At 46.3% G+C, this 24,204-nt stretch overlaps 1 protein-coding gene across 1 annotated transcript in view; it reads left to right on the top strand.

Moving 5' to 3' along the window:
- The window catches only part of LOC148431091 (FXYD domain-containing ion transport regulator 3-like), a 46,852-nt gene extending 23,300 nt beyond the window's left edge, over positions 1 to 23,552 (top strand). The window contains exons 2-8 of the mRNA XM_088466360.1: positions 1,213 to 1,274; positions 3,438 to 3,476; positions 19,083 to 19,103; positions 19,622 to 19,696; positions 21,389 to 21,425; positions 22,083 to 22,123; positions 23,374 to 23,552. Coding sequence (XP_088322486.1) covers positions 1,235 to 1,274; positions 3,438 to 3,476; positions 19,083 to 19,103; positions 19,622 to 19,696; positions 21,389 to 21,425; positions 22,083 to 22,123; positions 23,374 to 23,393 — 273 coding nt within the window. The 5' untranslated portion in view covers positions 1,213 to 1,234 and the 3' untranslated portion in view covers positions 23,394 to 23,552. The remainder of the gene's footprint in view (positions 1 to 1,212; positions 1,275 to 3,437; positions 3,477 to 19,082; positions 19,104 to 19,621; positions 19,697 to 21,388; positions 21,426 to 22,082; positions 22,124 to 23,373) is intronic.
- Positions 23,553 to 24,204: the final 652 nt, after the last annotated feature.

Here is a 24,204-nt window from a genome sequence, read left to right as displayed (position 1 = left end):
GGGGGGGGGGGGGGGGGAATGGATGTCAGGAGAGAGGGCCTGATTCTGAGTCTTGCATAATGCAAAAGCATCTAAAGGTGCCCACTGATGCCAATGTGCCCATACAACTGTCTGTCATTCGTATCTGTGTGACTGCACCACCCCACTGCGCTGCTCGCAATGGTCATCGCTATTATCTGCATTGGCACCTACCCTATTCTAGATGTAGGAGATCCGTCTGCATGTGGTCTCCATTCAGTACATAATGCCTCTCTGGCTATAGCACACCCCATGGGTGTGTAGCCAGACAGTAATTAGTTAGACAATGTCTAGATAGACACCAGATGTTAGACAGGGGAAAACGTTAGACACAAACAAAAGTCAGACACATTTAAAGTTAGACATGTAAGAAGTTCAACAGGTACAAAAGGTCGACTTGGTCAAAAGTTCGACATGAAAATGGTCAACACAAAAATGGGTGACAATTTTTTTTTTCTTTAGCCCTAATCTTCACCCTAACCCTCCCTCCTGCTGCCTAACCGTAAGCCCCCCTCCTACTGCCTAACCGTAACCCCCCCTCCTGCTGCCTAACCCTAACCCCCCCCCTCCTGCTGCCTAAACCTAAAAAAATCAACACAAAAATGGTCGACATTTTTGTGTTGATCTTTTGTACCTGTCTAACATCGGGTGTCTATCTAGACATTGTCTAATTACTGTCTGTCTATAGTCTGGAACCCACCCCCATGATACCCAGATGTGCCCACCAGACTCTTCCTTTATATGCGTCGGCATTGCTGCTGCTGCCCGGTTGCCATCAAGAAACGTCCATTTAGCAGCTGCATAAAAAATTTCTGAAACAAACCACTCTGAATTATGCGTAGTTTCGCCAAGATGTGTAAACAACCCGTGACGCAGGCGTAAATATGTGAAAAATCACTAGATGCACTACAGTCACATTCAAACTCCGGTCCATGATGGGCAGATCACTGAAGGTGCCCAGAGGGCAGTGTGGGTGATGCCTGCTGATGAAACTGACCTACATAAAGTATGGCATTGGTTATATTGCAGTTGGAGGACTGTAAAGGGGGCTTATACTTTTGCTTCAGGACTAGGACGTGCACCTACTGTCTGCCGCTGCTGGCTCCTGTACATTGTGTGTCCTCACTGAATAAACACCGGTACTCTCACTATAACAAGGGGCGTCTGGTAACCCTCTGCTCTTGTTCTTGGCAGGTCGGCGGCAGCAGAGCTTACGATGCAGGACCTCGTTGTCACCGTCTTCCTGATGCTGGCATGTAAGTGTAAGGGGCAGAATAAGCTCCTCAGATTATTTACAATGGTGCAAGTGAAACACTAACACAATTATCAATTTGTTTTACAAGGTACAGAAATTGTGTCTGTGTGTCTGTGTGTCTGTGTGTCTGTGTGTCTGTGTGTTCTGCTTCTTTACCACACATCTTTTTATTCATTAATTAAAATAAGATCTGCTTTTACTGATAGAAATTCATGCTGTGACTTTATACAATGTGTGTGTGTGTGTGTAGGACTGAAGGTCCCAGTTCAAATCTATGAACGATTTCCAGCATTAAGCTGCCCATCCACTAGACGATTAAATTGATCAATTGAATGATAACGATAATTTAATCTTTCATAAATCCGTTGGAAATCGTTAGGTAAAATGACCAACGATGTGCGCTCCTGCTGGTCGTTTTAGATATCCATCATCGGGCAAACATGCTGGTCGGCGTGATAACGTCCGGTTGAGCATGTTTGCAGCTGATGACGGTTGAGCCAGCACTGAACGACTGCTCCTCACATCAGACTGACAAACGACTGCACCGTTATAATGTCGTAATCGTGCAGATGGGCCCCTTTACAGCTACCGACCTCATTTTCACTTCTCATGACCTGGCACAATCATTTGTGTGTAAGGGCGGGAGGTAAAGTGCAATGTGTGGTAAAACCCACGAAAAATCAGTTTTTGGTGGTTTTCCAGCTTTTTCCATATGTACTAAGCACTGAAATTGGATACATCCCGGTGGGTAACATTACCTAATGTAAGCCTATAAGCTTCTATTCAGCACTCTTTCCCTGAAAAGGACCAAATCTGATCCCTACCAATGCCCCCCCCCCCCCCCACGGCCGCCTGCGCAGAAGGATGCCAGAGGGACTTTTGAGTGTTACCGGGGACATCGCATAGGACAGCTCTTATGTCCTCTGTGATATTCTTAGTAGGTACCATGGTAATCAACCGCGGTATATTCTCGATGAGAAGCGGAATGTACCGGATCGCACATGTGATGCTTGGTACGTCCCACCCTAATAGCGTTACATCGTAGTGAGATGTGATAAACTACCAGCCACTCTGCTCCTAACTGTCATGTTTCAGGCTGTATTTGAAGAATGAGTTAGGAGCTGATTGGTTGGTAGTTTATCACTGCAATTTATCACTTTCCCGAGCTTAGTACATCTGCCCAGTTCTAAGTGACATTCTCTGTATATTGACTTTTTAACCCCTATCCCCAAAATAATCATTGTACCATAGGGAAAATCCAAAATGATGATGATATTCTTAAAATGGGAAAAGAAAAAAAGAGGTTTAATAATGTTATAATTAATATAGTATATACAAATAAAAGTGATTATGATAGCAATTTCTCAAAATGGCGCTTTCCAGTTCACCTCTCCCTAATGTTCCAATAATGCCAGGTTCCAGGGTAAATGGATAATTCCGGGTGTAAGGAGGAACATTTGGACACCTTGTATACATTTCACAACTTGATGAAATTGAGACAAATTCAGCCACAACCTTGATTTGCCCAATTTAGTCCTGGCTCTATATAACTAGAAATACCCACTTTTGGCTGAAATGCTGACTCTTTTTTTCAAGGTGCCCGAATTAGGACTTTCCCACCAAAATTGAGTAAACTGGGAAGTATGAAGTTGGAAACTTAGTTAAAATTTTGTGCATTATCTCAATTCCCGGCTCTCCTGGAATGTCCAGAATTATGAGGACACCGTCTGGACTCTTCAAAGAGCAGATAATTCACCCTAGAGGTTTTAAAGCCCCCATACATCTGACTGCCGATTTGACCGGAACCGCCTGTCAAAAATGACAATCGGTAGCAATGTTTGCCGATCTGTCGGCAAATCAACTAAATTCTTCATGTTAAAAATCCCTGGTTTCCTGATCAGACATTGGTTGGGGTCAGCAAATTGGGGAAATCCAACATGTTGTGGGGATTGGAACATTGCCTGCTGGAAGGTGGGTGGGGTCATGACTCACACCAGGTTGTCAAGCCCCACCCAAATGTAAAGCAGCAATATTTAGAAGGCAAAACCATGGTGTTAGTTGTAGTTTTAGAAGATACAAAAGTGAGCTGTGTTACTTTTCTTGAACTGGATTCGGTATGTGCCGCCATTCTACATAAGACTGACCTCTTCCTATTTCATTTCAGCTGCTTCGTATCTCCATGCAGACAAGGGATCCTCAACAGGTCTGTCTCTAAGGCTCTTCCTCTGCTGTCTGTTGTAAATCTTTTGGAGCTTGGAATTAAGACAAGGGCGTGCCCCTTCCGAATACCCCATCATTGTGGGGGCATGATTGTCTCACATAGTTGGCATGCCACCTGTCCATGGTGCATAGGGCTTCTGACTCTTGGGCCTTTCACCAATTCTCCCTTCCCCTAAATACAGCCCTGCATTGTTCTGCAGCACCCGTTCACTGCTGCTCTGATGTGCGGAGCCTTGATTAGCGGAACGTCCCTCCCAGCATTCTGACTATCCAGACAATATCCCTGACTTGAGAGACAGCCTGTAAGAATAGGGAATGTCCCACCGCTGCTTTCACTTGTATAGGTGATAGGAGCTCTAGATAAAGGAAAAAAAACTATTTCAAATCTCCTATAGAACTTCCATTCCATCCAGTCTCTCAGCGCCAAAGCTTCGATGGCCAGTTAGGCTTTTTGTTTATACTTAAATGGCTGCAAATCAAATTATGTATAGGACCAAATAGATGACTGATCCTGGTCCTCTAGGACCCTGGGCTATACATTGGATGGATCCCCTTCCTCATCTCGGTTTGCTACAAAAAAACTATACACTTATACAAAAAGGTTATAGTAATCTGGGACCCTCGGTGATAACTAGGTCCTATGCGGGTGCCCCAGGCTGCCTAATGGATGATCCACACAATATATAAGCGCTAGTGACACCGATAATATTTGATTGAGACTAACTGCAGCTATCTCGAGATTAGAAGCTGGCCCTCAATAAACAATAAGAAATACAAATACAAAACCGTTGAGACAGTGCTGTCTAGTCCCAATGAAAATTAATGTATTTGCACACAATAAAAACACAAAAATGTAAATAAAACTGCGTACATATAACTATTGCTAATTTACCTTTAAAATTGAGTTGTTTCAGAAAGCTCCTGCTTATTCACAATACTTTCTTGATAAACATTTCAAAATATATTATTGTATATATCTTGGGTAATACCCTTAATCTAAAGCAGCATATTGTAAACTCGCTGGAGTTTTACTGGTAATCAATACAACAACAGTCTAAAAATAGCCGTAATATGATTGAAGTTCGCTCTCTGGGTCTCATTCAGACCTGCTCGCGAGCGCTGTATGCTCGCAAGCGGGTCAATGTTACCCGCATGCGCACGATGGAGGCTGCTCCTTCGTGCGCATGCGCGAGACCTGGCGAGCGACGAGGAAGCCGTCGCTCGGGGTCTCGCACCAAAGGGGGCGTGCTGTCAATGGTGAGTGACAGCACGCCCCCTTTGGTGGGCGTGCCGGGGGTGTGGCTGCCCAGATGGAGGCGTTCCCATGGGAACGCCTACCGTCTGGGTCCGGCCCCACTGACATCACAAGTGATGTCAGTGGGAGTGTTTTTGGCTCTGATAGAGCCAAAAGCACTCCGGGCTTGCGGCAACGAGACCCTACCACAAGGGTCTCGTCGCAAGCCTAATGGTTGCGATGGTCTTGACCATCGCGACCATCTTTTTGGCCGCTCGCATAAGCTGTGGGTGGTCACCCACAGCTATGCGAGCGGCTCTCAGGCCGCTCCAATATTGGGTAGGAGGGCCCTGATTCAGAGTGAGCGCTCTGGTCAGAGCGTCCGGCTCTGAATCAGGCCCTCTGTTACTAATTAGTAAGTTGGTTGCGTGCAAACAACTTGGCAGCTCTTGCAGTCTTTGTAGGTTGTTACAGTCATTACTTATAATGAATGGTGTTTTTGTACCTGCGGTTTTTCTAAGTTGAATTAGTAGTCATTAACCATGACAAAGTCCTCTGTGAAAGGGTTTAGTTTCATGTAAACAAGTTATAGTAAATCCTCTCAGCAGTTTGTTAGTAGAGATTTTTTGCTTTCTCCTGTGTTACCAGCAGTCACCCAGTGTTAAGTGGTTAAATCAAACCGTTTTCATATATATTATATTAATGGGCGTGCACGGCTCTTGGTTTGAAAAAGTCACCATTCAATAGGGGGTAGGTAATGGACCATCGGGTGGGTGCTTCTTACCGCACCAACGTTCATGACCTTGGGGGATATTTGATCCTCCGTCTGATCCTGACTTGGAGCGGCCCATGTCCTGGTGTATGATGTGCTGGTCACACAGCCTGAAATCTGTAGGATATGGGAGAGCGCACTTCCTGGAATGGTCATCGGCACTGGGGGTGGAGCTTGATGCGTTTCTCAGTCGTGGTTTGTGGGGCTGTTTCATCAGAAGTACCGTCCAATGGCCTCCTGCATCCATTTAGTCTCCAGATATCCAATACGTAGGCCGAACCGCACATACTCTAATGTAAGATTTCTGGAGCATAGACTGTGTTACAAAAAATTTGAAACCGCATCGCCTTCCCAGATGTGTCTACCTGCCCGGCTGGTTATATGAAAAATATTAAAGTCCAACCAATTGAACATATTAGACCAGGGGTGGCCAAACTCTGTCCTCGAGAGCTACCCACAGTTCACATTTTCCAGGTCACTGACACATTTTGAAAGATCCACAGATGGAGCTAATTATTTCACTTGAGATTCTGTGAGGAGACCTGGAAAATGTAAACTGTTGGTAGCTCTCGAGGACCGAGTTTGGCCACCTCTGTATTAGACTAACAGAGGAGGGGGATAGGTTGAAAACATTATGTAGAAAAGAGGCTTATTGGATATTTAAGTTAGGGACATTTGTCCCTACTGGGCTGAATGATCACATCAAACTCAAAAATATACAGTTAAAGAAACTGATATCATGGAGAGAGATGGTGATGAAATGGACACCCTAGGACCCTAGAGGCAGGGCCGGATTAACAATGGGGCGGGTGGAGCTACAGCTCCAGGCCTCCCATTGAAAATAGGCCCACACCGACTGCAGTGCAGGCAGGAAAAAAAAGCTTTTTCTTTCCTGTCAAGACTAAGGAACAGCTCAGCCAGCTCTCTCACCTAATGGCTGTCATAAATAGAGCTTAGCCCATTCTGACCTCCCCGGTCCCCACCCGTTCCCCTCCTCTTGAAGGATCGACAGGCCAGGACAAAGCCCCGCCCACCCGCGGGCCGCTGAAGCCCCGCCCACCTCAGAAGCCCCGCCGAAGCTCCACCTCCATTATACCGAGGCTCCGCCTCCTGAACCATCCTACTCCAAAGCGGTGTCAAGCGCCTAGTTGAAGAGGGAAGGCAGCTCAGCCAAGCATGTCAGGATTAGCTTTACTCAGGTCAGTGTAATGTCTGGCCTCTGTCTACTCTATATATGTATGTAATTATCTATTATCTATCTATAATATTAGGTGGGTATAAGAGCTTGTGTATCTACACACATATATATATATATATATACACCCACACGTATATGTGTGTGTGTATATATGTAATATGTATATGTGTATATATATATATATATATATATATATATATATATACACACATGTACTGTATATATGTGTATATATATGCACATACGTGTGTGTGTGTGTGTGTGTGTGTGTGTGTGTGTGTGTATATATATATATATATATATATATATGTATGTGTGTAAATGTATGTTTGTGTATATGTATGTTTATATACACACACGTGTATATATGCACGTACTTGTGTCTGTATGTGTGTGTATGTATGTATGTATATATATATATATATATATATATATATATATATATATACGTACTTGAGTGTGTGTATATGTATGTGTGCAAATGTATGTTTGTGTATGTGTATACACAGACACACACGTGTATATATGCACGTACTTGTGTCTGTGTGTATATTAGGGGTGTGCACCGGCCACTTTTCGTGTTTTGTGTTTTGGTTTTGGATCTGGATCTTTCTTCGTGTTTCGGATCTGGATTGGTTTTGCCAAAACCACCCTTCCGTGTTTTGGGTTCTGGGTTTTGTGTTTTGGATCTGTATTTTTTTGAAAAAAAGCATAAAAACAGCTAAAATCACAGAATTTGTAGGTTTTTCTGCTCCTATGCTATTATTAACCTCAATAACCTTAATTTCCACTCATTTCCAGTCTATTCTGAACACCTCACACCTCACAATAGTGTTTTTATGTCCAAAAGGTTGCACCGAGGTAGCTGGATGACTATGCTAAGCGACACGAGTGGGCGGCACAAACACGTGACCCATCTAGGAGTGACACTGCAGTGGCAGACAGGATGGCAGTTAGAAAAACTAGGCCCCAAACTGTACATAATGCAAAGAAAAAAAGAGGTGCAAGATGGAATTGTCCTTGGGCCCTCCCACCCACCCTTATGTTGTATAAACAGGACATGCACACTTTAACAAATCAATCATTTCAGCGCCAGGGTCTGCCACACAACTGTGGCTGAAATGATTGGTTCGTTTGGGCCCCCACAAAACAAGCTGGCAATTAATGTGTCCCTGCACAAACTGGCTCTACGGAGGCAAGATGTCATCCTCATCCTCCTCATCCACCGATTCCTCACCCTCTTCAGTGTGTACATCCTCATCCTCACAAAGTATTAACTCGTCCCCACTTGAATCCACCACCACAGGTCCCTCTGTACGTTCTGGAGGCTGGTCTCCCTGGAAGAGCTGATAATTCATTTTGATGAACATCATCTTCTCCACATTCTGTGGAAGCAACCTCCTACGCCTTTCGCTGACAAGGTTCCCGGCTGCACTAAACACTCTTTCGGAGTACACACTGGAGGGGGGGCAACTCAGGTAAAATAGAGCCAGTTTGTACAGGGGCCTCCAAATTGCCTCTTTTTCCTGCCAGTACAGGTATGGACTGTCTGACATGCCTACTTGGATGCTGTCACCGATGTAATCCTCCACCATTCTGTCAATGGTGACAGTATCATATGCAGTGACAGTAGACATGTCAGAAATTGTTGCCAGGTCCTTCAGTCCGGACCAGATGTCCAAACTTGGTCCTGCCTGCCCTGCATCACCGCCAGCGGGTTGCTTAGGATACCTAAGTTTTTTCCTGGCAGCCCCAGTTGCGGGAGAAAATGAAGAAGGAGCCGTTGACGTGTCACGTTCCGCTTCAGCTGACAGTGTGTTCACCAGCAGGTCTTTGCACCTCTGCAGGCTTGTGTCGGCCGGAAAGAGAGACACCACATAGGCTTTAAACCTAGGATCGAGCACGGTGGCCAAAATGTAGTGGTCTGATTTCAACAGATTGACCACCCTGGAATCCTGGCAAAGCGAATGAAGGGCTTCATCCACAAGTCCCACATGCCGAGCGGAATCGCTCCGTCTTAGCTCCTCCTTCACTTTCTCCAGCTGCTTCTGCAAAAGCCTGATGAGGGGAATGACCTGACTCAAGCTGGCAGTGTCTGAACTGACTTCACGTGTGGCAAGTTCGAAGGGCTGAAGAACCTTGCACAACACGGAAATCATTCTCCACTGCGCTTGAGTCAGGTGCATACCCCCTCCTTTGCCTATGTCATAGGTGGATGTATAGGCTTGTATGGCCTTTTGCTGCTCCTCCATCCTCTGAAGCATATAGAGGGTTGAGTTCCACCGCGTCACAACCTCTTGCTTCAGGTGATGGCGGGGCAGGTTCAAGAGTGTTTGCTGGCGCTCCAGTCTTCGGCACGCAGTCGCTGAATGGCGAAAGTGGCCAGAAATTTTTCGGGCCACCCAAAGCGTCTCCTGCACGCCCCTGTCGCTTTTCAGAAAATTCTGCACCACCAAGTTTATTGTGTGAGCAAAACATGGGACGTGCTGGAATTTGCCCAGATGTAATGCCCGCACAATATTGGTGGCGTTGTCAGATATCACAAATCCCCAGGAGAGTCTAAGTGGGGTAAGCCACTGGGCGATGATTTCCCTCAGTTTCTCTAAGAGGTTGTCGGCGGTGTGCCTCTTACTGAAACCGGTGATACACAGCGTAGCCTGCCTTGTAACGAGCTGGCGTTTCTGAGATGCTGCTACTGGTGACGCTGCTGCTGTTGCTGCGTAAGGTGATACATCTACCCAGTGGGCTGTCACAGTCATATAGTCCTTAGTCTGCCCTGTTCCACTTGTCCACATGTCCGTGGTTAAGTGGACATTGTGTACAACGGCATTTTTCAGGACACTGAGGACACTTTTTCTGACGTTTCTGTACAGTCTCGGTATCGCCTGCCTAGTGAAGTGGAATCTAGACGGGATTTGGAACCGGGGACACACTACCTCCATCAATTGTCTAAATCCCACTGCACTAATGGCGGATACCGGACGCACGTCTAACACCAACATAGCAGTCAAGGCCTCAGTTATACGTTTTGCTTCAGGATGACTGCTGTCGTACTTCATCCTCCTCGCTAAGGACTGTTGGAGGGTCAATTGTTTAGTAAAAGTAGTGGTGTTCCTACTTCCTCTCTGGGATGATGAACGACTCCCAGCAGCAGCAGCAACAGCAGCAGCGGCAGCAGTAGGCGTAGCAATGCAGGATCCTCCGGAGGAATCCCGGATAGGAGAGTCAGTCATGCCAGTGATATGGCCTGCAGGACTACTTCCGATCCTGACTAAGGAGGAAATTGACGAGGAGGGAGTTGACGGTGTGGTTTGCAGGCGCTTGGATACAACAGGACAACGGGATTTAGGTGTCCCTGGACTGCTTACGGTCTGAGCCAAAGTTTCTGAACTTGACAGTAACTTTTTATGAACGCGCTGCAGGTGCCGTATAAGGGAGGATGTTCCTAGGTGGTTGACGTCCCTACCCCTACTTATTTCACCTTTACATATGGTACATATGGCAAGACAGTTGTTGTCCGGATTTGGATAGAAATATTGCCAGACCAAAGAGGTGGAATGTTTGGTCTTCTGCCCAGGCATGACCGTGATGGGCTTTTTCATCCCACGGACAACAACTGTCTCCCCCGGAGCCTGATTTAAACAAACCACATCACCATCAGAATCCTCCTCGCCAACTTCCTCCTCAGCGCCAGCTACACCAGTATCCTCATCCTGTTGTACTTCAACAGTGACATCTTCAATTTGCATATCAGCAAGTGGACTGTGGGTGCTCCTTTCAGCACTTGCAGGGGGCGTGCAAATGGTGGAAAGAGCCACCTCTTCCCGTCCAGTGCTGGGAAGGTCAGGCATCGCAACCACCACCACACTTGGACTCTCCTTGGGGATTTGTGATATCTTCTTAGAAAGCACAGTTCTTCGCTGTGCTTTTGCCAGCTTAACTCTTTTGATTTTTTTAGTGGGAGGAGTGCTTCCATCGTCATGTGAAGCTGAACCACTAGTCATGAACATACTAGGGATCGACCTTAGCCGTTCCTTGCCACTCCGTGTCGTAAATGGCATATTGGCAAGTTTACGTTTCTCTTCAGCTGATTTAAATGTCTTTTTCAAGGTCATTTTCCTGAACTTTGCCATTTGGGATTGTATGTGCCCTCTACTATGACATTGGGCATCGGCCTTGGCAGACGACGTTGATGGCATGTTATCGTCTATGTCATGACTAGTGGCAGCAGCTTCAGCACTAGGAGGAAGTGGTTCTTGATCTTTCTCTATTTTATTTTTATCGGAGAAAGTTTGGTCCTCCATTTATGTTATATCGATTTGATATATACGTGCGGCTAAACACAGAAAATAATTTTTTTTTTGGTTTGGACTGGAGTGTACTTTGTGGGTTACAGCACCCTTTAACGGTCAAGCCAGCCGGCCCTTTACTTATGACACAGGCGCACTCTTGGCACTACTTTGTTGATGCACGTGCGGCTACTGCGCACACAATTCACAAACACAGAAAATAATTTTTTTTTGGTTTGGACTGGAGTGTACTTTGGGGGTTACAGCACCCTTTAACGGTCAAGCCAGCCGGCCCTTTACTTATGACACAGGCGCACGCTTGGCACTACTTTGTTGATGCACGTGCGGCTACTGCGCACACAATTCACAAACACAGAAAATAATTTTTTTTTTGGTTTGGACTGGAGTGTACTTTCGGGGGTTACAGCACCCTTAACGGTCAAGCCAGCCGGCCCTTTACTTATGACACAGGCGCACGCTTGGCACTACTTTGTTGATGCACGTGCGGCTACTGCGCACACAATTCACAAACACAGAAAATAATTTTTTTTTGGGTTTGGACTGGAGTGTACTTTCGGGGGTTACAGCACCCTTAACGGTCAAGCCAGCCGGCCCTTTACTTATGACACAGGCGCACGTTTGGCACTACTTTGTTGATGCACGTGCGGCTACTGCGCACACAATTCACAAACACAGAAAATAATTTTTTTTTTGGTTTGGACTGGAGTGTACTTTCGGGGGTTACAGCACCCTTAACGGTCAAGCCAGCCGGCCCTTTACTTATGACACAGGCGCACGCTTGGCACTACTTTGTTGATGCACGTGCGACTACTGCGCACACAATTCACAAACACAGAAAATAATATTTTTTTTGGTTTGGACTGGAGTGTACTTTCGGGGGTTACAGCACCCTTAACGGTCAAGCCAGCCGGCCCTTTACTTATGACACAGGCGCACGCTTGGCACTACTTTGTTGATGCACGTGCGGCTACTGCGCACACAATTCACAAACACAGAAAATAATTTTTTTTTTGGTTTGGACTGGAGTGTACTTTCGGGGGTTACAGCACCCTTAACGGTCAAGCCAGCCGGCCCTTTACTTATGACACAGGCGCACGCTTGGCACTACTTTGTTGATGCACGTGCGGCTACTGCGCACACAATTCACAAACACAGAAAATAATTTTTTTTTTGGTTTGGACTGGAGTGTACTTTCGGGGGTTACAGCACCCTTAACGGTCAAGCCAGCCGGCCCTTTACTTATGACACAGGCGCACGCTTGGCACTACTTTGTTGATGCACGTGCGGCTACTGCGCACACAATTCACAAACACAGAAAATATATTATTTTTTTAGCACTTGGGGGGAGCACCCCTGATGGACAGAGCACCCCCTGGACAACACTACAGCACTCCTTTAGGACTGGGACACTGCACAGGACTTTGGAGTGGACACAGCCCCTATGGAGAACTGACTGCACAACACAGTCCAGCCAGCCCCTATGGACTTTGAAGTAGTGGACACAGCCCCTATTAACAACAGCAGCACAGCACAACACAGCCAGCCCCTATGGACTTTGAAGTAGTGGACAACAGCAGCACTACACTACACTACACAGCCCTAACTCCCACCCTCCCTCTTCACTGTCCACAGCCGAGTGAGAAAATGGCGCCGACGTGTGTACCTTATATAGGATCCAAAACCCGCGAGACTCGGAAGGCGGGAAGATGACGTTTTGCCTCGATTTCAGATCCGAGTCAGGCGGGAAAAGTCGAGCCTGACTCGGATCGGACTCGGATCGGGGGGGCTCGGGGGGGTTCGGATTTCAGAAATCCGAACCCGCTCACCCCTAGTGTATATGTATATGTATGTGTATATATATATATTAGGGATGAGCGGGTTCGGTTCCCTGAGAACCGAACCCACCCGAACTTCGGGGATCCGGGGCGATCCGAGCCCAAGCTCGGATCTCCCTGTCTGCCCCGGATCCCTCTCCCGAGGCAAAACCTCGAGATCTGCTGTCGGATCTCGAGGTTTTGCCTCGAGCGGCCATTTAAAAAAAAATGCCTTTGCCTTTAATGGGCAAAGTGCTGATTGGCTGACAGAGCCGTCTGTCACGGCTCTCAGCCAATCAGCATTATGGTGCTCATTTGCATGTAGCACGGACTCGTGAGATCCGTGCTACATGCATCTGTGTGATTGACAGTGACACAGAGCACAGATGGGTCAGTGAGACCCGTCTGTGCTGCTGTGTATTTCAATGACACAGATGCACGCACGGACCAGGAGATCCGTGCTACTTGCATCTGTGTCATTGACACAGAGCACTAACGGGTCCGTGAGACCCGTCTGTGCTGCTGTGGTAAATAAAAAAAAAAAAACCTGTGTAAAAAGAGAAAAAAATGGCGTGCCCCCCCCCCCAAAAAAAGAGCAACCAGCCCCGGGCATTAGTGACCCAGTGCTGGGTGTGCTTAAATACAGGGGACAAACGACATAGGGGTCCCCTGTACTTAAACACAACCAGCACCGGGCTAGTCAGAACCAGAGCTGGTTGCCAAAATACGGGGGACAAACGACGTAGGGGTCCCCCGTATTCTGCGCAACCAGCTCTGGGCTCTGATCCGGTCCTGGTTCTGGAAATACAGGGGAAAAAAATGAGTAGGGTTCCCCTGTATGTTCCAGAACCAGCACTGGACTTTTTCTAGCGGGGGGCTGATGCCACAACCAGGGGAGCCCTTTCACCGGGCCCCCCAGCCGCAGCATCAGCCCTGACCGCTAGTCAGCCCAGGCCGGGGATCCCTGGAGAGCTGGGGACCCCCCCAATAAAGGGGTCACCCTCTCCAGGGCACCCCAGGCCCAGGCTGATAGCCCGGGGCTATCCCCGCCACCCCTGGTGGCGGTGGGTGGCGGGTTGATGGTGTGGTGTAAATAAAGAATATCAAACATTGTCTTTACAAGTAGAACTGCAAGTCCCAGCAAGCCTGCCCCGCATGCTGGTACTTGGAGAACCACAAGTACCAGCATGCAGGGCATTAAGGGCCCACTAGTACCTGTAGTTCACCTGTAAAAAAATGTTTAAAAAAAACACAGGACACACACACCGTGACAGTATAAGTTTATTAAACATACATACACACACACACATGTACACATACTCACCTATGTAACCCTGTAGCATCGGTCCACTTGTCCGGTAAAGTATCCATAGGGGACCTGTGAAAAAAAACATACTCACCATCTCCTATGCGAGGTTCTGTCCTCTTCGTTCCAAAGTAGGCATCCCCGGACTTGGCAAAAAAAAAAAACGAAAACGCGATCCACGAACTTAGTACCGTTCTATAGAACGGTACTTCCCGAATGAGAGCTTAGCGGCGGGGTATCACCATGGAAACCCCGCTGCTAAGCGTTCATTGGCTGAGAGAGGCCATCTCCCATCTCTCTCAGCCAATGAACGGCTCCCTCCATTGTAGTCAATGCTGGGAGCCGCAAGGTTATTAAAGTTTACCCTGCGGTTCCCACCATTGACTACAATGGAGGGAGCCGTTCATTGGCTGAGAGACGGGAGATGACCTCTCTCAGCCAATGAACGCTTAGCAGCGGGGTTTCCATGGTGATACCCCGCCGCTAAGCTCTCATTCGGGAAGTACCGTTCTATAGAACGGTACTAAGTTCGTGGATCGCGTTTTCGTTTTTTTTTTTTGCCAAGTCCGGGGATGCCTACTTTGGAACGAAGAGGACAGAACCTCACATAGGAGATGGTGAGTATGTTTTTTTTCACAGGTCCCCTATGGATACTTTACCGGACAAGTGGACCGATGCTACAGGTTACATAGGTGAGTATGTGTACATGTGTGTGTGTGTATGTATGTTTAATAAACTTATACTGTCACGGTGTGTGTGTCCTGTGTTTTTTTAAACATTTTTTTTACAGGTGAACTACAGGTACTAGTGGGCCCTTAATGCCCTGCATGCTGGTACTTGTGGTTCTCCAAGTACCAGCATGCGGGGCAGGCTAGCTGGGACTTGCAGTTCTACTTGTAAAGACAATGTTTGATATTCTTTATTTACACCACACCACACAATCAACCCGCCACCCACCGCCACCAGGGGTGGCGGGGATAGCCCCGGGCTATCAGCCTGGGCCTGGGGTGCCCTGGAGAGGGTGACCCCTTTATTGGGGGGGTCCCCAGCTCTCCAGGGATCCCCGGCCTGGGCTGACTAGCGGTCAGGGTTGATGCTGCGGCTGGGGGGCCCGGTGAAAGGGCTCCCCTGGCTGTGGCATCAGCCCCCCGCTAGAAAAAGTCCAGTGCTGGTTCTGGAACATACAGGGGAACCCTACTCATTTTTTGTCCCCTATATTTCCAGAACCAGGACCGGATCAGAGCCCAGAGCTGGTTGCGCAGAATACAGGGGACCCCTACGTCGTTTGTCCCCCGTATTTTGGCAACCAGCGCTGGTTCTGACTAGCCCGGTGCTGGTTGTGCTTAAGTACAGGGGACCCCTACGTCGTTTGTCCCCTGTATTTAAGCACACCCAGCACTGGGTTACTAATGCCCGGGGCTGGTTGCTCTTTTTTGGGGGGGTGCACGCCATTTTTTTCTTTTTTTACACAGGTTTTTTTTTTTTTTTTTTACCACAGCAGCACAGACGGGTCTCACGGACCTGTCATTGCTCTGTGCCAATCACACAGATGCATGTAGCACGGATCTCCCGGGTTCGTGCTACATGCAAATGGGCACCATAACGCTGATTGGCTTCCTGTCTGCCACTGCAGTGCCACTCCTAGATGGGCCACGTGTTTGTGCCGCCCCCTTGTGTCGCTTAGCATAGTCATCCAGCTTCCTCGGTACAACCTTTTGGCCTAAAAACAATATTGTGAGGTGTTCAGAATAGAGTGGAAATGAGTGGAAATTAATGTTATTGGGGTTATTAATAGCGTAGGAACAAAAAAAGGCCCATTTATGTGATTTTAGCGTTTTTTTTTTATTTTTTAAGAAAAAATCCAGATCCAAAACACAAAACCCAGAACCCAAAACACGGAAGGGTGGTTTTGGCAAAACCAATCCAGATCCAAAACACGAAGAAAGATCCAGATCCAAAACCAAAACACAAAACACGAAAAGTGTCCGGTGCACACCCCTAATATATATATATATATATATATATATATATATATATATATATATATATATATATATATATATATATATATATATATATATATATATATATATATATATATATATATATATATATATATACATACATATATGTACGTACTTGTGTGAATATATGTATGTGTGTGTATATATATACACACACGTGTATATATATATATATGCACGTACGTGTGTGCGTATATATACATACACACACATGGTGGTAAATAGGGATGGTACAGGAGCTTCAGACACATTTAAGGGGACTGAAGCGGATGTGGAATGATATGTAAACATTCATCATGTTAATAGGAGAATGTCAAGATGGTCATAATGTTGAAGTTGTCCGTGTCGAACATTCATGTAGATAGTGATGGAATGTTGACATATCATCCCTGTTGGCCCAGCGCTCACTGACCTGCTCCTAATGGCTGCAGTGACTCCAGCACGGCTTCTGGATTGGGTCATGACCTCACTAACCCTAATGCCTTTCCCTAACCTCCTCCCCCCGCAGTCTAACTGTAACCTCCCCCTAGTGCCTAACCCTATCCTCCTCCCCCCGTAGCCTAACTCTAACCTTCCCCTAGTGCCTAACCCCCCCATGTAGCCTAACCCTAATGTCGACATTTTCATGACTGTCAACATACTACACCACACCTGCTTCAGTCCCCTTAAGTGTGCCTCAAGCCCCTGTACCTACACAATTTACGTGTATGTGGGTGTGTATGTACACACCCACATACACACCCACATACACACCCACATACACACCCACATACACACCCACATACACACCCACATACACACCCACATACACACCTATATATATATATATAGCAGTCAAATGGGCGGCACTCTGGACGGCTTTTATAAAACACACTAAAACTCAGTTTAATTTATCAACGCTTCAGAACTTGTATGTATTCTTTCGTCAGGATTACTGAAAGGATGAATACAAGTTCTGAAATGTTGTTAACTTAAATGGATTTTAATGTGTTTTATACAAGTCATCCAGAGTGCCGCCCATTCGACTGCTACATGGTTCCCGCCCTTCACAGCCAGAGGTAATTAGGAGGGCACCAGACGCTATAGCACTATACTTTGCACAGGAGTGCTGGCCTACACATGCACAGTCAGCGGCATAGCAGGGCTAACTCCGGAGCACCTTGTGCCAGCCCCGTGCCTCTTAAGTGCGTAACGTCATGCCGTTGCGTAGAGGTACTGAGGCCACCGGCACCTGAAAATGCAGCACTGCCCGGAGCGTCCTGGGAGAATGCTGCACTGGCCACACCCCTATGTAAACCACAACCACACCGCATTGGTCATGGCCCCACATTACCAGTCACACTGCTACGGCACTTGTCCCACCCCCTTCAGCGGCATACAATAGGCCCTTCATAAATTTCAGCTCCAGGCCCATGTGGACATTAATCTGGCACTGCCTAGAGGTTCATTGTAACTCCTGGTCCCTCCCCAGTACTCTAATTTTTTTAAAGGTTTGTCGCTTATGTCTCATCGTATATATGCACAATATAAGATTGCTCATCTCAATACCTGACCTGGTGAATGCACCCATTATAATTATATCCATATTGTTATATGTGTCTTTTATTGAAGATTGCACATTTTAATACCCTATATGGTGAATGCACCTATGTTATTTATATCTATATTTTTGAGTTTTTTTTTATATGTAGATCTCTGAGATTAGTTTATCTGAGAATAGTATTGTATAAATTCACATATGAATATGAACATCGTGGTATCTACATTAAGATCGTTCCCTCCAAATAGGTCTAATAATAGGACATCTAAATGTTTATCATTTAAATGGTTAAAACGTGAAATGAGCATATAATTTACTAAACTTGAAATCTGATTGGACGTCTGGAGAATAAATGGATGCAGGATGCCAATGGGTGGTACTTCTGATGAAACAGCCCCACAAACCGACTGAGAAACGCATCAAGCTCCGCCCTCAGTGCCGATGACAATTCCATGAAGTGCGCTCTCCCATACCCAGCAGTAGCTCCTACAGATTTCATGGTGAGACAGCGCGTCATACTTCAATCCTATATTACTGCTATTTTTAGAGGAATAGGTATGTAATGCCGGCTGTCGAGATGCCTCCTGTCACAATACCGACCGCAGCATCCCGACGGTTGGTATCCCGACAGGGGTTGGTTAAGTATACTTACCCTCCCCTTTAGTGCTTAAACCCCCCCCCCCCAAAAAAAAGCAAAAAAAACGCTAACCCTGTTATCCTACCTAAACACCCCCCCCCCCCCCCCCCCCTGCGCGTGGCTAACACATAAAGCACCCCGGCTTACCTTTTCGTTATGGCCGCCGGTCTCATAACTACATGCCATTTTTAGGCTGCTGTTGTATTGATTACCAGTAAAACTCTAGTGAGTTCCCAATATGCTGCTTTAGATTACCTAAAATATATATAAAATAATATATTTTTAAATGTCTATCAAAGTATTGTGAATAAACCCGAGTTTTCTGACACCACTCCATTAATTTTTAAGGTCACTTAGCAATATTGTATTTGTTATATGTATGCATTTTTTATTTACATTTTTGTGTTTTTATTATGTGCAAATGATTTTTTATTGGGACTAGACAGTGCTGTCTCGACCGCTTTTTGGATTGCCTAATAAATGATCCATCTCAGTACAGGGATATCGCACCCACTGGTGCACTGTTGGATCTGCCCCTTTGGCTAGCCTACCAATTGGCCGTAGTTCTTCCATTAAACCCAAACGCATCCATACAAACATTACAGGTCTGCCTGGCCAGTGGTTGGATCAAGCTGCTAGATCAGCCGATGTATGGTCAGATTTTATATGTAACTCCTGGAGTAAAGCCATTCTTTATAGAAGATCTGTATTGTTATCTATTTAATAACCTCTTCAATATTTTTTTTTTTTTTAGAGCACAATCCATTTGTCTATGGTATGTATCAAATCTTTACATGCTTAATATCTGCCTGCAAAGTCTGTATGTAGGTGACCTATAACGTCATGTAGTGTAAATGGGGTGTTGGCCTCACAAAGAGCATATCACTGCTGTGGCTCTGCTATTCAGCAATATGTATAATTCGTCACACAATATGTAATGTGTGTCACCATTATTGTATCATGCGGATAAGTATACTGTGTGTTTCTTGGCCAGGATGTCTAGGATGCAATAGAAAAAAAATAAATCCTGTTCTGTTGGGGTATATAGGTATCTCTAGTGTATGTGTGTGACAGTGGGACTCGGCCAGTAGTCTTTGTTTTGTGTTGGGCAGATTTCGGTCTGTGTGTAGATAATATATTTGCAATCCAAATTCCCAGACTGTGTGTTGCCTGGGCTGTGAAATGAAACACATTTGCCTGGAAGATACAGCTGGCTGAAGGTGGCGCCCCCTCTGTGTGACTAGCTGCATCACATAACGGAACTCTGTCATTTGTCTTATTTTCTGTTTTTAGATTATGAATCTCTTAAGGTAGCCGGGCTTGTTGTTGCTGGTGTCCTGTGTGCCATGGGAATCATCATCTTACTGAGTGAGTAGCCCTGAACCTTTTTGTACATGTCCTGTATTCACAATTCAATTACCGCTGATGAAACCTTAAACTATGACCCCACGCAGAACTGATAATTCTGTTTGGATTGGGGGTGAGGCCATTTAAACAGTAAAGATTTAATTATTTATCTCCTTTGCTTAGTCTGTTTCTCTTATATTATCTGTAATTGTCCAGCAATGATCTGCTGGGAGGGTCGGACTGGCCCACAGGAGTACAGGAGGAATCCCCAGTGGGCTCAAGGCATGAGGGCCCACCCCATACTTGCCTTCTCATCCGAAAGGTGTAGGAGGTTCCCGAAATTTTTTTGTTATTCTCCATCCAGTCCCCCACAATCCTGGAAGAGCGATTGTTTTAGACCTGCCCCCTCCATACAGATCCACCAATGAGGGCCCAGCCTCGTCCCGCAAAGTAGTTGTATCTCTTCTCACAGAGAGGAGATGGGGGGGGGGGGGGGGATTTAAAATATGTAGGGTATGGAGATCAGGTTCCAGACTGTGCACTGAAGTTATACATTGTTACTCAGGGGGTCAGTTACCTGATAGAGCAGGACCATGCGTGACCAAGGGGGCTTGGTTTGCATCTATAGAATGCTCACCAGGCTTTGCCCTCCTGCCAATCACAGTGGAAGGTTACGGCACACCCCTGTCCCCACAACTTGTTGGATGTGGGCATTTTGCATAATAAACACCGTTACTGCCAGTGATTGGAACGGTCTTGCAGCTCTGCATTCATTCACTAGCCTGCAATTAGGTCATCCCAGTGGTGAGTGCTTAGGGAGCTGAATGATTTTGTACAATGGTATGTACTTAGAATATCGCAAAGGACCGCTCTCCCGATAAGAGCCGTCCTTTCCTATACAGATTCAGACTCCGTTGCACACAGATTGTACAAATGTCGCACATCACACTGATCAGTGCAATCTTACAATGTAGTTTTGGCGCTTCCAGTTGTTTTGTTTGATGCGAATAAGACGCACATTTGGAGTGATTAAGGTGCTTGGAGCAGCCGATTTGCCTGGGAACTTCCGCGCCGAGGGGCTGTTTGATGTGACTGAAGCCACGGTGTATGAGGACACGGGTGTAGCCACAACTTTGTGGGCTCCATTGCAATATTTTTGAAGGGGCCCCTTTAAGAGAGACAACTCTCTACAGCAGTTGTCCATTGTATGCCCCATAGCAGTGCCCTAGTCCATTGTATGCCCCATAGTAGTGCCCTAGTCCACTGTATGCCCCATAGTGTCCCAAGTTAACAATATGCACCAGATCTTTGTTGGGTCCCTGGTATTCTGGCACAGGTAGTCCCTATAATGCTGCTGTGTGCTAGAAAGTTAAGCGTAGAAGTAATGGTGTCCCAGGGCTATAATACAAGGAACCGTAGAGTCATACACTGCGATCTCAGAGTGAAGCTTGACGTCAGGGGGTCAGTGCTGCACTGACGCGTTTCGGAGCTTGTGTGACATAGGAATAGCTTTTCCTCTTCACTCCAGAACTTGATTCGATGTGGTGATACCTTTCCCCCTGATCCTCATCTGTTGCATGTCCATTTCTGCTTGTTTGGAGGGTGATACTGCAAATTCAAATTCTTATACATAATCTAAATCCTTATGTACAGACGGACACTCCTAAACTCTTACCCTCATTGTTTTTTTTTTTTTTTCTATTTCCCCTTCAGGTGGAAAATGCCGATGTAAATTCAACCAGAGGACTGAGTAAGTGCCGAGTGTCCTTTACTTCACTTCTTTGTTTTGTGTGTATGTGTGCGTGTGTGTGTGTGTGTTTTCTCTTTAATGTTGTATGGCACATTAAGCCCAACAGTCCTTTTTCTTATTCTTCTGCAATTCATATTTTCATAATCTCTCTGAAGGGCTGTCAAATATGGCTGTAAGACCTAGTCAGTCAACCCAAACGCATGCTAACAGCTCTCAGCATGTCATGTGATATGGTGGGGGGGGGGGGGAGAAGGAGGGGTAGGATTTTACAGTAAACCGAGCTCTTATGGCCATTCCAAAGCACCTCTGCTCACAACATCATGTGTAATGTGGCTGTGGTTGGCATGATAGTCACATGACTGAAGAATTTGTAATCTAAATAGCAGCCTAAAGAAACAAACGAAGGAAAATGGTAATGACCAAGATTCTTCTAATAGTCTTCCCTAGTGCTGTAAAGGGGGGATATGCATTTAATAATCCTTCTGAAAATAATGGTGATGGAAGGGTTCTTAAATCTCATGTAACCTCTCAGCCATCACTTGTACTTTGTTCTTCAGAAGGATTAGCAAGTGCCTAATATACGGTCTGACTTTGCCGCCTGTATTTTGGCTTTTGTGTCTGGGATTAGATTAATATTTCATTATATTTTGTCTGCAGGCAAAGACACCGAGCACAGGAGCAGCACCTTATTTCTCCAGGTAAGACCTCAGTTCTGGGCTGCTGGGGCTAATCCTGGGTCCTTGTTTGTAGTAATGAAGGCTTTGCTGAGCATCTGACCCCCTCCTTCCTGTCTAATGGATACCGCGCGCACATTACAATCTGCGCTGCCAGTCACAATCAGTGAACACAGCAAACTACCTCCCAACAAGTGGTGGCTCCAGAGTTTGGGAGCCACACGAACTGCCAGTGAGTCCCGGATGGCGATGTTGGGAAGGGCCGTTGGTGTGGTTCCCCTAATTGATTTTTAGACTGCGCTGTAACCCCACCTCTGGAGCCGCCACTGCTCCCGACCGCCCTGATTTCGTGAGGTTGTCCCACAGTATAATTTCTGTCCCGATTTTATATTGAAATTGTGAGGTGTGGGGGGAGGGGGGGAGCTCGGCACAGCTCACTACGTCCCTGCGCAATGTGCCAAACGGATGCCGCACACAGCAGAGGTAGTTGGGAGTGGCCTAGATACACCCACCGCGACGTGGAAGACTGCTTTTGATGCCCATGAGTTATGACAGCTGGGGAGGTATGTGATGTTTAAATGCCAGTCTGTACCCAGCCTAAAGGGGCACATCCACTAGGCTTCAATGAAAAGACTTTAACGATAACGATATCGTTCAGTCGTTTATTGTACTGTGCAGTGCCTACGCTGAACGTTATATCGTTCAGTGTAGGCAGCCTCCATCCCCGAACATGGCCAATCTGTCGTTATTGGCAGATTGACCGGCATGGTCGGGCGTTGATGGATGTTGGAAACTGTCACCGGGAGCGCACATCGCTGATCGTTTCCGACATTGCATGCCCGATTTAATGAACGATAACTGTCGCTCTGTTTACTCGGGTAGTGGATGTGCGCCTTTTAGGTTTGTGATTATTGCAAGAAGCCTTTGAAAGCCTAACCTTTATTGTATCAGTCAATACCATTTTTAACCTTTCTAACTCACACAAGGGGAAGATGTATCAAACTTTCAAAAGAGTATATACTAATAGGCAGGAGCTGATTGGTTGCTATAGGCAACTTCTCCATTTGCCTACTTCCTCACTCTTTAGAAGATTCCATACATCTCCCCCCAACAGCTGTACTCACACACAAACCTTCTTCAGCGACATTCCTGAATTAATGAACTGGAATAGCGAGTTCTTGTTTCCGAGCACAGTTTTTCACTGTAATAAATGGTGTTGACGCTTTGATATCTTTTGTGCTTATTACGTCTTATCGCTTTGATCTCTGTTACAGGGAGCGCCAGTCACTGCTGAACGCCTGCGTCTCTCCCAAAAGGACTTTTGTTTTAATTTTTTGCTGTAACCACTTGTTTTTGCGCCTCTGACCTTCTCACCCACATTTTATTTTGTAAACTGTTTTCTTTAGACTTTGTTTGGCTACTAATACAAATAAACTGGATTTGTTTTCTCACAGTGTGGTGCTTTCTTTGAAGCAATAGAAGAAGTCTCCCTCACATTCTTAGTATTTGGCAGCGGCTCCTTGCCGAATAGTGCGTTTGAAATCTTTGCAGGTTGTTGGAATTGGGGAAATTATTAACACAATGTAAACTTACTAATGCTGGCCATACACGCTACAATTATTGGGGCTATCCGCCCGATATCCGCTAATCGCCCCGATAATTGTAGCGTGTGGGGGGGGCGACCGAGGGTTAAATATTGCTCGGTCGGGCATGCTGGATTGTCCAGCATGCCTGTCCGATGCGATATTTACCGGTGATCTGTCGGCCGCATCGGGCAGTGTATGCCCAGCCGCGTCCGACAGACGGACGTTTCCTGTGGTCCTTCCTACGGAAGGAACAGGGAAATGTCTCCTCCCCGGGGCGGACCGCAGATGTCGGGGGAAGGACCAGGGAAATGTCTCCTCCCCCGGGGACGGAGAGCGGATGTCGGGCTGATACACTGAGATTTCTCTCACAGTGTATGCCGGTGACATCTGCGGCTGGCAGGCTGCCAGATAAAATGTCTGACAGGCATTTTATCTGGCCGTGTATGCCCAGCATAAGACTGTAAATTAGTGAGATAATGTACCAAAATTTATTTTTTTTTAGTTGCCAATTTTCTAATC

This window comes from Taudactylus pleione, unplaced genomic scaffold (assembly GCF_031769625.1).
Source record: "Taudactylus pleione unplaced genomic scaffold, aTauple2 ptg002907l, whole genome shotgun sequence".
NCBI classification, from domain to species: domain Eukaryota; kingdom Metazoa; phylum Chordata; class Amphibia; order Anura; family Myobatrachidae; genus Taudactylus; species Taudactylus pleione.
This window is presented reverse-complemented; position numbering and strand designations above follow the sequence as displayed.